Here is a 14,711-nt window from a genome sequence, read left to right on the forward strand (position 1 = left end):
CCACCGAGTACAAAATCCACTTCCGGGTTAGAGAGCCTGGGCGGACAGGATCTCAGTCAGCTTTCAGGACTAATTCGTACTTGGGTCTTTCTTGGGGTTCCTGCTTCGCTTCTCCAGCGCACTACGGGGGTCCCGCCTGACTTGTTCCCAGGCCTTTGGCTCCTCTTCCGGAAGGCCGGTGTCCTGCTGCACAATGCCCCAGCTCGGACTTCTGCCCAGGAGGACCTGGGCTGCGCTGCTCAGCCAGCTCCTGCGACCGCCCCACTCTGCGTGCATCCCTGCAGTCGGTTGTCATAGCCAGGTGAGCCGGACTGAGATAGCTTCGTCTGTCGGGGTTGGGTCTCCATGCATGACTCACGGCCTGTACTATATTATTACAATTTTTTTTTTATTGAGTGCTCACTATGTACTGATACAAAACTAAACATTTTAGATTGCTCTCCAATCTTGGGAGGTTGGGGTTTCTATTACATTTTACAGTTGAGGAAATGGAGGCTGCAAGGTTTAATACTATGTCTGCAGATATGTAGCAAGGATGTTATTTTAATACAGGTCCATGTTCCATTAACTGAAAATTTTGGAGTCAAACACAATTATATTATTAAGCAAAATATTGTGGGCATTGTCACCAAATGAGATGGCCAAAGACCATAAACAGATTAAGTTCACATTAGAGTTTCCTTTAAAATGAATTTCGGAAGAACGTTTTTCAATTTTCAGATGTTTTTGGAGTTTGATATTACAGATGAGGAATTGTGGACTTGAACTTGTACTTCTCTTTGGGGGAGAAACATGTAGCTACCAAAACATGAACTACTACACCCTCTATTTCTGGAAGGGCATACTGACATTCTGGTAATAAAGTCAATTGTTCTGTTTTGCCGTAGTTTGGAAAATTCTCTAATGTCCCCTTAGCAGATGCTCTGTACTATTATGAAAACAGAGCTCATTTTTAAAATTAATTTTCAGTCACACCATGTTACTAGCTTGAGTTTTTAAGTTGATCAGGAAATGCTTTCCTTTTCACTTCACAGGCTTGTTCTGGGTTCTTGGGCTGGTTCTGTCTTCAGGTACATTTTCCTTATCTCCAAGCCTGATAAACAATGCTATCTTATTAGGATTCTTATTTTTGCTGTTTGAGTAGGAACTGAAGACTGGAAGAGATCATATTAATTCCTTTTGTAGATGTTTGTTGGTGTAGTGGTGTTTTGTGCTTTCATTGTTTCAATTATTTAAACTTTTTCGGACACTTAAAAACTCAGATACAGTAAAGAAACTTGTGTGGTGAAGATGTGACCTCATATATTACATGCATATTGTAGATACAACGTAGATTCTTGAGGCTTCCTGCTGCTTAGGGTCAAGGGTCTTTGCAGGTTGGTTGTTCATAGGATCATTGATGTCACAGGTCTGATCAGTGTCCAGTGGAGCCACATCTCGTATTTCTTCTTCTTCCAGGTTGCAGAGGCAGTGTTAACATCCCATCTGAAACCACATCAAGAGAAACCAAATTTTATCATTAAGATACCAAAGGTAATGCCGTTTGCTCACTCTGTCCCATTAGAGTGCTTTGGAGGACTGACCTCTGCATTGTGTATCTCTCTGACCCCTTTTATATCCTTTTAAACTAATTTTTTTTTTTTTTTGTACCAGGGATTGAACCCAGGGGCACTTGACACTGAGCCACATCTCTAGTACTTTTTATTTTTCATTCTGAGACAGGGTCTCACTAACTTGTTTAGGTCCTTGCTAAGAGCTGAGACTGGCCTTAAACTTGTGAACCTCCTGCCTCAGCTTCCTGAGTTGCTGGGATTACAGGCATGTACCATCATGTCTGGCCTTTTAAGCTAAGTTAAAATAACACACACACACACACACACACACACACACACACAAACCTTTATGACTGGCCATGGTGGTGCATTCCCGTAATCTCACTCACTCAAGAGACTGAGGTAAGAGGATCACAATGTTGAGGCCAGCCTCAATGACTTAGTGAGGCCCTGTCTTTAAATAAAAATATAAAGAACTGGGGATGTAGCTCAGTGGTAAAGCTTTCCTGGGTTCAGTCACCAGTCAAAAAAATGAACAAAAAAGCCAAGAGGTCTTTAGTTTGATTCCCAGCATCACAAAACAAAAACAAAAACCCTATACTATTTTTGAGATATTAGGTGAGGATCAGAGTCAGAAAAAAATGGTAGCTCCAAACTTAGATTATAGGTATAGTTTAACTGTTTCTCTTAAATGGTCATTTAACAACATTTTTTGTTGTTGTTGTTTTGCTTGTACGTTGGCTGCTTTTGATTTCCAGGGCACCAGGGATCTTAGTCCTGAACAGATGGTTGTGAGGGAGAAAATTCTTGATATGGTCGTCAGCTGTTTTAAACGTCATGGAGCAAAGGGTTTGGATACCCCAGCATTTGAGTTAAAGGTAAGAGTAAAAGAAGGCCTAGAACCCCTTTTCTTTACCTACCTTCAGTGTCCCAAAGGGCTTCTCATCTGTGTTCTCTAGTCATTCTTTGAACTATGGCTCTATTTGACCCCTGTAGGAAACACTTACTGAGAAATATGAAGAGAATTCTGGGCTCATTTATGATCTGAAGGATCAAGGTGGAGAACTGCTGTCCCTTCGCTATGACCTTACTGTATCCTTCCGAGTACGCAGCCTGACCTCTGTCCAGATCCAGAGGGCTTTCTCTGACAAAAGGGAGGAGAGTGATTCTGGGACACTATAGCTCTATTGGCAATAGCCTTTACTTCTGGTTTCTCCCAGAAGGCACTTCTTCCAGCAGAGCCTGGGGTGGGAGCCCTGTCATTTAGTTTCATTGTGTATTAAAATTCCTTGGGGAAGCTTACTGAAACAACGATTCCAGAGATTCTCAATTCTGTAACTGCAGTGGGATTCAACAATTTGCATTCTAAACAGGTATCCTAGGTAATTAAAATACATGTGATCCTTGGCCTACACTTTTAGATAGAAGGGTTTCAAGTTGTAGGAAAATCCAGTTTCTGAAGCTTGACTGTTTTGAAATAGTAGTGTTTGGGAGGAAATGACTTAGGCCTGAATTTCTCTGCTTCTTCTCTCTGCTCAACTTCCAGTTTTTCTAAGTAAGATTCCTTCACTTGACACTGTTCAATATATTTTGAATGCCAGGCACTGCTACACTTTGGTGATAGTGGGAAATAAGACAGAGAAAGTCCTTGTTCTCAAACCTAATGGATAAGATCCAATCAATAGAGGACCAGTCCTCTCTAATGGGCCCACACTGTGAATGCAATATATTTCTTCCTTCATCTATTTATATGAGGTCCCCTTTGCTCGTTATTTGGCCATGAATAAATTGAAGAAGATGAAACGCTACCAAGTTGGAAAGGTGTGGCGGCGAGAGAGCCCAACGATAGTCCAAGGCCGCTACAGAGAGTTCTGCCAGTGTGTAAGTGACTTGATGGGGACAGTACAGCTTGATGGTTAACTTGAAAATTGACTGATCAGTGGAGTTGTTTTTTGTTTTTGTTTTTTCCCCTTTACTGTAGGATTTTGACATTGCTGGTCAGTTCGACCCAATGATCCCTGATGCAGAATGTTTGAAGATCATATGTGAAATCCTAAGTGGGTTGCAGCTAGGGGACTTTCTCATTAAGGTGAGACCAGGACTGAGGATTTGGGGAGATGTCTGGATTTGGCCCAATGATGTGTATATACATGTACTCTTCCTGTAAGTTTTTTTTTTTTTTTTTTTTTTTTTTCCCATTCCTGTTATGATTCAGGAGACTAGGGACAATCACTGTTTTAAGGGAAAGGGCCTTGACAAGGCAATATTGAATTCACAGGTCAATGATCGGCGGATTGTGGATGGAATGTTTGCTGTCTGTGGTGTTCCTGAAAGCAAGTTCCGTGCCATCTGTGCCTCGATGGACAAACTAGACAAGGTAATGAAGAAACCATGTTTCAGTAGACCCTATTTGGGTTTCTGCCATGTCCTCAAATTCATACCATTTGAAAAAAATAAGGAGATAGGAAGTGAATCTGGAAATGAGTTCTTGAAGATTTGAGGAAGGTAAGGAGATACTGTGAAGCAAGATCTAAGTTGTACTATACTGTGGGGATAGTGGCTGAATATCTTTATTTTAAACTGCCTCTGATTTGCTGAGTATACCATTAACTATGACATCTATATTAAATGAAAGCTATCCTTTTACAATTAGAGAAAGGATTTGGGGCTGAGCTAACATTTGGGTATTTATGCAGATGTCTTGGAGAGATGTGAGACATGAGATGGTGGCAAAGAAAGGCTTGTCTCCTGAGGTGGCTGATCGAATTGGGGAGTATGCCCAATGCCATGGTAAGAACCAGGGTTTTCAGAACTGTAGTAGAACCAGGCAGTTGATTACATGTGTTCAGTTTCCACCTCCAAATCAACTCCTTTTTGTAGATGTGTTAAGCATCAGATCCTGACCTGAATTTAATTTTCCTTTTACTTATTGTAAGTATGTTCTATCTTCAAATGGCAGAGGTAAAGGCAGAGGAGGAGGGTCTTATCATATTAAACCAGAACCTTCTCTTTCTCTTCCTCTTCCATCTTTAAAGAAAATGAGATTAGATAAATTTGGATGAAGCACATTAAACAGCATATACCTTATTGCTCCCTTCTTTTATTCCCAGGTGGAGTATCCCTGATAGAGCAAATGTTCCAGGATCCCAGACTATCTCAGAATAAGCAGGCCTTGGAAGGCCTGGGGGACCTGAAGCTGCTTTTTGAATACTTGACTTTATTTGGAATTGCTGAGAAGGTAAGCTGAGTTGGGAGTGGACCTCTTGCTGGGTTCTGGGATTGTGAGAGCCTGGTCTGGGATTGACTATGTAACCTTGTCCACACAGATTTGCTTTGACCTAAGCCTGGCTCGGGGCTTGGATTACTATACAGGAGTGATCTATGAAGCAGTACTGCTACAGACCCCAACTCAGACTGGAGAGGAAACCCTGAATGTGGGCAGTGTGGCAGCTGGTGGGCGCTATGATGAGCTGGTGGCCATGTTTGACCCCAAGGGCCACAAGGTGCCATGTGTAGGGCTGAGCATTGGAGTAGAGCGAATCTTCTCCATTGTGGAGCAGAGGATGAAGGTAGGTCCTAGGTAGGAGTGAGGTGGGGCTAGAGGTCTAAAAATCTGTTTTTGGTAGTACAGTTGGACTGCTTTTCTGACAATTGTTTTATCTTGGTTTTTGGAATTGCTGGTGTAGAGGATTTTTTATTAATTTTACTTCCTTCTCTTATCAGACTTCTTTTAAGAAGGTACGCACCACAGAGACCCAAGTGTTTGTGGCCACACCCCAGAAGAACTTTCTCCGAGAACGGTTGAAACTGATTGCAGAGCTTTGGAATGCTGGGATTAAGGTATAGTGGGGCTTATATCTGTGGCATTTAGGCACATGTGAAATTCAGGAGCAAGGCTTATTTTTACTTTATGCCTACATGGAACTCAAGACCTTTTCAGTATACCACTAGAGAGCCAACCACTTATTTCTGGCTTCATTGGAAATGTTATGTTTTTGGAGTTTGTGTTCTATGGTCACTCTTAAGTCCTTACTGTGTCTTGACCCTTTTCAGGCAGAGATGCTATACAAGAACAACCCTAAACTATTAACCCAACTGCACTATTGTGAGAACACAGGCATTCCATTTGTGGTCATTATTGGTGAGCAAGAACAGAAGGAAGGGGTCATCAAGCTCCGATCGGTGGCCAGCAGAAAGGAGGTGAGTGGGAGTAGGCAGAAATAGAAGGGATCAAGTGTTTCTACCTTTCCTAGATTCTTTAAGAAATATGTGTTTTCTGACTGAGGAAATAAATTCAGGGGTAGTTGTGTTAGGGTTTAATGAAGACCTACCCCAAACAACAGTTGTAGCCGGTGAATATTGACTCTGTGAGCAGAAGAGGGACAAATAAAATTCAAATTGGTGTTTTAAGACTAATCAACAAAATACATCAGATGTTTGAATCATTTTATTCTTGAGGCCATACCTTCTCTAGGTTAGCTTGAAGCCTTTACTACTCCTTACTGGTTGTGTAAATACTGGGAACTGATACAGAGTAAAATGAATCTGGAAAAACAATGGCTAAGAAGATAGTACCACTTTCTAGTTTGTCACTTGAGGGTTCTCTTATGTTTTAGGTTGCCATTAAACGGGAAAATCTTGTGGCTGAAATTCAGAAGCGACTGTCTGAGTCTTGATCCTTGCCTGATTGCCATCTGCTGCTCTTTATAGAAAAGTTTTCATCTAGGACTGAGTTCCTGATAGACTTCACAACAGCTGGCCAGGATGGGTGACAAGTGCTTTCTGCCTTTCTGAATACAAAACTATAGAAGGCCCTAAGGACTCCTGGGCTAGTATTGGCAGCTACTCTGCCTGGGATGTGAAAGAGATACTGTTGCTGTAAAGGCAAATTTAAAATGCCTCTGAGTACTACAAAGAGGTGCTAAAATGGTTGCTGTGAGTAAAGGTCTGAAAGAGTTGCCTCAGACTGAGGATTCTGAACCACTGAGATCAGCTGCCAGATACTTAGCTTTCCATTGTAGCCCTGGAACCAGATTCTGGGGAATTTGTCCAAAAGTCCTTGGCCTGTCCAGAGAGTTTTGGGAAGACAGCAAGGATGGACAGTGGCTATTTTCTGCTACATCTGAGGACAGAGCATGGTAGTATTTCTGGCCTATGCACTGATAACAGTAGCAGGATGGGACTGTCTGTTTAATAATCTTGAACATTGAACTTAATAGGTGAATTGACTATATGGAGATCTGATCTTTGGAGATTTTGGAGACCATTTTCTATGCCAGAATCACTGCTCTGACTATTCCACACAGTGCCACAAAGGCTGTTCTATAATTGTTTGGATAATATAGTAAATAAAATATTAAGTGTGATAGTTTGGGTAATTTATTATCGTGGGATTCATTTGCATAGGCTATAGAAAATGCTTGAGTGTACACTGGAGAATTCTGTGAGCTAGGAGTAACTTCCCTGGGGTGATACTTCTGCATTTAGTAATGGAAACTGCCACAATTTCCTCCTTCCTTTTCTCCCCACAATTTGGAGATACAGTTTGTCACTAAAAATCACCATATTGTGAGCTGTTTGCCAGAATGCTTCAGTTTAGGATGGTGCTGTTGATGACCTTTCTTTCCAAATCTGATCCTGTTGATTAAATTGTGCCCTCTGGACTGAATGGCTTTATTTGCCAATTGAAAGAAAACCGAGTTAACCAATGGGTAGGACCATTATTTCAAGAACAAGGGCTCAAGCGCAAAAAGAACTTTTTCCCCCTGTGCCTCAGGAAAGGTGGCAGCTGTTGCAAACATCCTTTTAACTTAAGACCATATCTCTAGTGCTTGCCAGTAAATGGAACGCCTAGACCCCCTAATTAGCACTTCAGCCTTTAAAAGGTTTAGAAACTCTTTGATAATACACTCATAGTTAGTTTGATTAGATCAGAAGACAATGTTTCCGAAACTAGGTTTCTTCCTTTGTAAAACAGACGAATTGAACTAATAATCCTTTGATGGTTGTTTTGAAAGCCTGAGCTAAGAGAACGTTTGCAGGCGCCCTTACTTCCGCGTTGCTTCATACTCTCATTACGCCTGCGCCATCTCCGTGGAGCAGAGGCGGGGCCGACAAGCGTGTTTTAGAAGCTCCCCAGTCCTTAGCGCGGTTTAGAACACGAGACTCTTCGCTTATTGGACGGCGATCTTGCTTTACGGCTCCAGGACGCTTTTTACGGCATTTTCCGGCTTTCCATTCACTTCGCTGTGAAGATGGCGTCGGGCAGCGGGGTAGGTGTTGTGTGTGAGGAGGAGGTTTGCGGGTAAGCGGGTATGTGCTTTCTCGTCGCTCATTAGAGACAGACAACGGCACCCGACTGGCTTCCCAACACCTTGGCAATCCCAGGGTCTGGGTTCGAGAACTCCCCTGTAAGGCTCAGGCGCAGAGACGGTGAACTCACGGAGGTCTCTCGGGTTGGGGTCCTGAGTCCATCTTAGCCTCCTAGTGCGGTCCAGAGAAACTTCGCGTTCGAAAAGTCCGGGGGTGACTCGGTGGCGAGAACACAGTCACCTCAGTTTCTTTAGGGATCCGGATACCATTAGCAACGGATCTTGAGCGCTTTTTTCCCCTACAGACAAAAAACTTGGACTTTCGCCGAAAGTGGGACAAAGATGAATACGAGAAGCTCGCCGAGAAGAGGCTCACGGAAGAGAGAGAAAAGAAGGATGGTGGGTGCCCACTTCAAGGGTTAAGGGTATCATAGAGGCGATGCAGTGACTGGAGAGTGGGTGGGAGTTGAAATGCACTGCTTTCTCACCCAGTGTCATCTCTGAAAGTGTGGCCTCCCTGGTCCTCGGTTTCTACATGTATAATAAAATGAGAGCGAGGAGGTTACTGAAGTGGGCTTGAGTTGCTTTTCAGCTCTTGTTATCTTCTGCTTCCTTGCCCTTCCTTTGCTTGTTCATTTAGTGCTTTCTTGAAGGACATAGAGGAGACTGGAATTTGCATTAGTAACAAAGAATAAGCTAAATGGAATATTTTATTGCTGTGCACTACTGCTGTCTTTTGAAATTTCGTAAGGGAGAGAAGAATATTCTTGACACAAACAAGACCCTCCCATATAGTTTTAGAAAAGCAGGGGTACCCACCAGGAACTTGTGATTGTTTCATATGGTACTTAGTGGGTGCCGTTTCTCAATGCCCGGTACAGTGTCAGGGAGTTGGTGCTCCTCTACTACTTCAGTTTCATTTTACAAAAAGAAGTGTCTTATTTTCTCATGTTTTCAAACATAGAGTCTTCTGCTTTACTTCCATACCACTTTGCCTACGTTAACCCTCTTTTGTTTTTTATGTAACACGTATATTAAAGAGTGCTTGGTGTACCTGTTAAATGACCAAGTATTTCCTAAATGTTAGATCTCCTTTTAAAAAATTTGATCCTGTCCTCAGAAAGTTCCTTTTTGTGTTGTGCTTAGGGTATCTGCCTAAAAGCACTACTGAGTGCCTTGCTTCTCTTTTGAAAAAGTAGCTTCCAGTGGAAATACAGAATTCCTCCCTTCAGTTTAATGAGTAGAAAACATGTTGCTTGTAGACTTGCTAGCTTGATTGGCTGATTGATACTGGGGATTGAGCCCAGGAGTACTTAACCACTGAACCACAACCCCAGCTCTTTTTAATGTTTCATTTAGAGACATTGTCTCGCAGAGTTGCTTAGGACCTTGCTGAGTTGCTGAGACAGGCTTTGAACTTGAGATCCTCCTGCCCTAAACCTTCCAAGCTGCTGGGATTACAAGCATGTGTTACTGTGTCTGGCAACTTGCTAGCTTCAAAGTGAAGACAAGCTGTGGAGAGTTGGGGATTGCTTATTTTTTTTTCTGTGTTCAGATTCTCATTTAGCTGCTGCTACCTGCCACTTGAGGTGCCTGTTTTTTCCCATCTTTCATGAATCAAAACAGAAATGAAAAGCTGGGCTCAGGGGCATATGCCTGAAATCTGAGCTACTGAGGAGCCTGAGGCAGGAGGATTGCAAGTTCTAGGCCAGCCTGGGCAACTGGCCAGACCCTGTTTCAAAATAAAAAATAAAAAGGGCTGGGGAGGGGGGCGGTGTGTGTGTGTGATAGAGTGCACCTGGGTTCAATCCTAGGTATCAAAAGAAAAGAAACAAAAAGAAATGCTCTCATTTCTTTTTGTTTTAGTAGTTCCCTGATATTTTGTTTTCTTTCTGGTTGAGGAACTATAATATTGAAGGGACTTTCTTTTCCATGTTTCAGGAAAACCAGTGCAGCCAGTCAAGAGGGAACTTCTGCGGCACAGGGACTACAAAGTGGACTTGGAATCTAAGCTTGGGAAGACAATTGTCATTACCAAGACCACCCCACAGTCTGAGATGGGAGGGTAAATAGTTTTTCATGGTTCTCTGAAGCAAAGAATGGGTCTAATAAACTACCTGTTGGTTTTAGAAAGTGTTGAGGAGGGTCCCTGGCCCCAGGAAACAACCATAATTGACCATAATTCCATCCTTTCTTGTGAACAAGTATTTTTCTTTCTCCCCAAGGTCTTCAGTTAACAATCTGTAGGAGGAATTGCTTTGTGAACTTCTCTGTATTAGCACTATGACTACTTGGGTGTTTTTCTTTGTTTACTAGGATCTCAAGTTTGTGGTCTCTAAGAGGAATTGCTTTGTGGGCTTCTTAATATTAGTACTGTAACTACTTCTTAATATCTTGCAAGGGATTATTTGTTCTGTTGGAAGAACTGGAGGAAGGAATTAGATTTTTAGGGGAAAATTAAATCGAGCTGGATTGGCACTGGGAGGCTGTTAATGGTGAAGAAAGGGTATTGAGGTTCTAGACTAGTTGCAAAGTCCATAGTCATTATAAATTGGTTGTTATGGAAGGTGTCTGGTTGTACATCTTCTTTTCAGACCAAGACTACAACCTGTAGGAAGTAGGGTTCCACAATAGGTTGTTACCCTTTTGTCACCCTACCACACTGCTCCTCTGTCCAGTTAGGATTTCCAGCAGAGGGTAGTATAGATACCAATTAGTGTCACTTCTCTAAGTTGTTTAGTAAACCCACTGATAACCTTTTAATCTGGATTATCTTTTGTTGTGTAAACTAACAAGTTAACTCAAAGTTTTGCAGCATAAAATAACAAGTAGCTCATAGTTGCTGTGGACAAGGAATCTGGGAATAGTTTACTCAGGTGGTTCTGGCTCAGGGACTCTCGTAAAGTTGCAGTCAAGGAATTGGCTTGGAGGATCTGCCTTCAAGCTCTCTCACATGCCTGTGATTTGGAGGCTAAAGTTGTTCACCCGTGGGCCTCTCAAAACAAAGCAACTGACTTGCCCAGAGCAAGTAATTCACACAAAGACAGAAGGCATGGTTTTTAATATCCTAATCTTAGAAGTGACATACCATCACTTTTGATATATTGTATTGGTATACAGATCAACCGTGGTACAGACTGAGAGAAGGAAACACGGTAGGAATACCAGAAGGGAGGGACTGTTTTGAAGGATGGCTACCGTGCTATCCTAAGAGTTAGTGCATAATGGAATTGAAGCCTTAAAACGTCTAAAAAGATTACATAAAAATTAGTTTCTTGCTGGGTGTGGTATGACATGCTTAATCCCAGCAATTTAGGAGATCGAGGCAGGAAGATTCCAAGTTTGAGGCCAACTTTAGCAACTTAGCAAGACCCTGTCTCAAAGAAAAAAAAAAAAAAAGACCTGAGATGTAGCTGAGTGATAAAGCACCCCTGAGTTCAATCAGCAGTACCCTCCTCCCCCTGAAATTGTAGTTTGTTTGGTTAAAACCAGATTTGACACATGTGCTATTTCTTCCCATCTGTCAGATATTACTGCAATGTCTGCGACTGTGTGGTAAAAGACTCTATCAACTTCCTGGATCACATTAATGGAAAGAAACGTAAGACTTGGAGGTAGTTTGTGAATGGGGCTGGGATTGGGTTTTGGAAGTGGGGTAGGGAAGGGTTATTTCTCTTGGGCCCTTTTTTTTTTTTTTTTTTTTTAAATACCCAGGGAACTATTCTAGTTGCTTTAGCACAGGCCATCCTTTATTTCCTTAGTTTAATATTTCTTGAGGCCATAAGGTGAGATATTGTTTTAAGTTCTTAATGAGCCCAAACATGGCCTTCTGGACCTAGGTGGTCCCACTGGTGCTTATCTGCTAAGTGAGGACAGTTGAAGGCTACCTGCATCTTGTTATCTAGTGATGCTGCTTCTGGGAACAGATGAGGACAAGAATTTTTCAGCCATAATTATTTTTGCTATATAATTATTCTATGTATTTTGCAAAAAGATGTTATTGTTATTTATTTTGTGGTGCTGGGGAATCACACCCAGGTCATTGCATATGCTAGGCAATTGTTCTACCACTGAGCTATACCCCTTACCCTGAAAAGATGTCTTTTTATTTTATTAATTTGTTCGAAATGATGTCTTTTTAAAAAAAATCCAGGACTTTTTGAGGGACTGAGGATATTGTAATGACCTTGCTTTATTCCCTGTTGTTACCACCCAGATCAGCGAAACCTGGGTATGTCTATGCGTGTGGAACGTTCCACCCTGGATCAGGTGAAGAAACGTTTTGAAGTCAACAAGAAGAAGATGGAAGAGAAGCAGAAAGATTATGATTTTGAGGAAAGGATGAAGGAGCTCAGAGAAGAGGTGAGACTCCTATCCCTGCGCCTCTTCAGCTTTCAGTTTTATCTTGTGACTCTCAGCTCCCTTCCCCATTCCATGCTTTCTCTTCCCTAGTTCTGTCCCTGAATTTCTGTGTACTAGGGGAAACCTTTATTGCCCTTGTTTGAGATGCTCATGAGCTAAAGGAAATGGTTCCAAACATAACTTTTTTTCCTAGACTGTTTGGGCCATTTTCCTAGACTGATTTGTCTAATTATTTTTTTCATTTAATTAAAAAAAAAAAAAAAAGTTTTTTAGAGCAATTTTAGGATCACGGCAAAATTGAGAGGAAGGTATAAAGACTTTCCATTTACCATCTGCCCTCGCTTCCCAAGTGCATAGCCTTCCCATATTCTTTTTTTAAACTGTAAAAGAGATTAGCTGAATGCACCTAGTTTCTGAGTGGTCCATGAATCCAGTCAGAATTGTTTCCTCCACTTATTGTGGAGGAAACTTGGGTGTGTTATATAACCTCCCTGTGACTCATTTTCCCCATATTAGAAATCTTAGTGTAATAATACATAAAGTACCCAGAAGAGTTCCTGGCATATGCTACATGTTTCAAAATGTTAAATGGTTTTGTACCTATAACTCTGTTAAGAACTAGAGATTGGGGGTGGGGTGGGCAGGAAACAACAATTAGAAATGAACTGGGGTATAGGATTAAAAGTTCCAGAGACTAAAGTTTTTCTTTCTTGTCCCTTAAAATATTTACTGTGGCTTTTACTCTGCCCTTCAAATTTTATTTTACTTTCCCCTAAAGATAGAAAGGAATCTTAAGGCTTCCATATCTTTTTTTTTTTTTTTTTTAATTCATTTTTATTGTAAACAAATGGGATACATCTTGTTTCTCTGTACGTGAAGTAGAGGCATACCATTTGTGTAATCATACATTTACCTAGGGTAATAGTTTTTGATTCATTCTCCTTTTTTTAATATAAATTTTGTAGTTGTAGATGGACACAATACCTTTATTTATTTTTATGTGGTGCTGAGGATTGAACTCAGTGCCTCCCATGTGCTAGGCGAGCACTCTACCATTGAGCTACAATCCCCAGCCTCTCCCATATTTCTTTTGACAACATTTGACTCAGGAGTCTGAACTTACTCTGAGTCATTTCTACCCTTGCCCCCCAGGAGGAAAAGGCTAAAGCATATAAGAAAGAGAAACAGAAGGAGAAGAAGAGGAGGGCCGAGGAAGACTTGACATTTGAAGAGGATGATGAGATGGCAGCTGTGATGGGCTTCTCTGGCTTTGGTTCCACCAAGAAGAGTTACTGAGGCTTTCTGTGCTTGGCCTAACTTTGGCCTATGCTGGACCTAACTGTGTGTGTTAGGGGGATCATTTCTTTTTGGGTACTAGGGAAAGTCCTTAAGAGTGTCAATGGGCAGGACTAAGGGGTGGGTGTTTGTGGCTTCCCTCTACCATGGGAGAGGGCATAGGATGCAGAGGTAATGCTGTGGCATATTCCTTTAGCTTCAGTATATCACTGGAGTCACAAGATCTTTGCCCATCTGAGTTCCCAATAAAGAAAGGCCCCTCCTTCTGAGACTGCTTTCCCCAAACTCGCTCTGCATCTTTCCCTCTTCATCTATCTGACCTCTTGTGTGAGCATCCTACTTTTATTCTATGTTCTGCCTTTGTTTAATTTTGACTTGTTCAACCTGCAACAGAAGGGTTCTCTGGGTCCCCATTTTCCAGCCGATGGCATAGTCTTGACCAGCCCTGCCTCCCATCCTGCCCTGTGGTTCTCTAGCCACCTCCTGTGCATGCATGTGTACTTCTGCCTGGGTCAATGGTATGTGTGGATTGTGTGCATGAATCTGTCACAAAGAGGGGAGCCTGAGCTAGAATCTCAGAGCCTTGCTGCCCTGGGGCCTGATGTTCTTGGTTTCCTTAGCGCATGTAACAGGAAATTAAATGGGATGAGTGTTTGGTGTGGTTTGTGTCTGGTGAGTTTTTTAACATTGTTCTTCAGATGTGGACTGTTCTACCTTCTCCAGTTTGTTTCATTTTACTGAAGATTTCTTTGTTTTTGTCTTCCTTGTGAGCAGGCTCTTGGAAGAACCTGTTTGATGCAAAAAAGAAAATGGAAAACAAAAAAACAACCAAAAACCAAAAAATACAACCAAGCAAACAAACTCACTGTGGGAGCCCTTGGGTCTCAGAGGTTATTCAACGTGTATAATAAATGGCATTGACTTGGGCCTGTTTCACATTTGGTGGGAACATTCCATATTCTTTCCTGTGTGTATATTTTTCCTTTCTGCAATGAGAATTTATTATAGGGCCTTATCTTTTCTCTTCATTTGACTTCTTTGTATTAAGTAAGGTTCCTTTAGCATGAGCTGTTTTCCTTTGATGAAGGATCTGTGTCCAGAGGAGTCTAGACAAAACTTCTTATAATTTCAGCCTTCTCTGATCTTGATCAGAAGTCAGGGTTGAACTTAACAATTTTTCTTATCTGCA

General features: G+C 41.8%; 2 protein-coding genes across 4 annotated transcripts; both read left to right on the forward strand.

Annotated features, from left to right (window-relative positions):
- Nucleotides 1–15: 15 nt before the first annotated feature.
- On the forward strand, nt 16–7,825 carry Hars2 (histidyl-tRNA synthetase 2, mitochondrial). 3 transcript variants are annotated; one of them, XM_047554992.1, is made up of 13 exons: nt 16–301; nt 1,459–1,533; nt 2,312–2,431; nt 2,550–2,645; nt 3,306–3,434; nt 3,535–3,642; nt 3,832–3,930; nt 4,250–4,343; nt 4,664–4,791; nt 4,880–5,122; nt 5,277–5,393; nt 5,607–5,753; nt 6,170–7,825. In XM_047554992.1, exons 1-13 carry the CDS (start codon nt 194–196, stop codon nt 6,227–6,229), a joined length of 1,524 nt encoding a protein of 507 aa, XP_047410948.1. In that variant the 5' UTR covers nt 16–193; the 3' UTR covers nt 6,230–7,825. The 3 variants fall into 3 exon arrangements, with proteins under 3 accessions (XP_047410948.1, XP_047410949.1, XP_047410950.1); XM_047554993.1 differs by having other exon boundaries at nt 3,309–3,434; XM_047554994.1 differs by having other exon boundaries at nt 3,348–3,434.
- Zmat2 (zinc finger matrin-type 2) lies at nt 7,665–14,448 on the forward strand. Its single transcript, XM_047554998.1, has 6 exons — nt 7,665–7,825; nt 8,170–8,263; nt 9,806–9,929; nt 11,392–11,465; nt 12,081–12,226; nt 13,379–14,448. The coding sequence occupies exons 1-6, from the start codon at nt 7,808–7,810 to the stop codon at nt 13,520–13,522; spliced, it is 600 nt and encodes a 199-aa protein (XP_047410954.1). The 5' UTR covers nt 7,665–7,807; the 3' UTR covers nt 13,523–14,448.
- The last annotated feature ends 263 nt before the right edge of the window (nt 14,449–14,711 follow it).

This window comes from Sciurus carolinensis, chromosome 6 (assembly GCF_902686445.1).
Source record: "Sciurus carolinensis chromosome 6, mSciCar1.2, whole genome shotgun sequence".
Taxonomy (NCBI): Eukaryota; Metazoa; Chordata; class Mammalia; order Rodentia; family Sciuridae; genus Sciurus; species Sciurus carolinensis.

Bases quoted from the DNA above. Each gene is read 5' to 3' on its own strand.
- Hars2 (XM_047554992.1), top strand. From the start codon at position 194: ATGCCCCAGCTCGGACTTCTGCCCAGGAGGACCTGGGCTGCGCTGCTC. The intron at 4,344-4,663 runs GTAAGAACCAGG...TTTTATTCCCAG, and splicing joins GGAGTATGCCCAATGCCATG to GTGGAGTATCCCTGATAGAG. The intron at 5,754-6,169 runs GTGAGTGGGAGT...CTTATGTTTTAG, and splicing joins CGGTGGCCAGCAGAAAGGAG to GTTGCCATTAAACGGGAAAA.
- Zmat2 (XM_047554998.1), top strand. The intron at 8,264-9,805 runs GTGGGTGCCCAC...TCCATGTTTCAG, and splicing joins AGAGAGAGAAAAGAAGGATG to GAAAACCAGTGCAGCCAGTC. The intron at 11,466-12,080 runs GTAAGACTTGGA...GTTACCACCCAG, and splicing joins TCACATTAATGGAAAGAAAC to ATCAGCGAAACCTGGGTATG.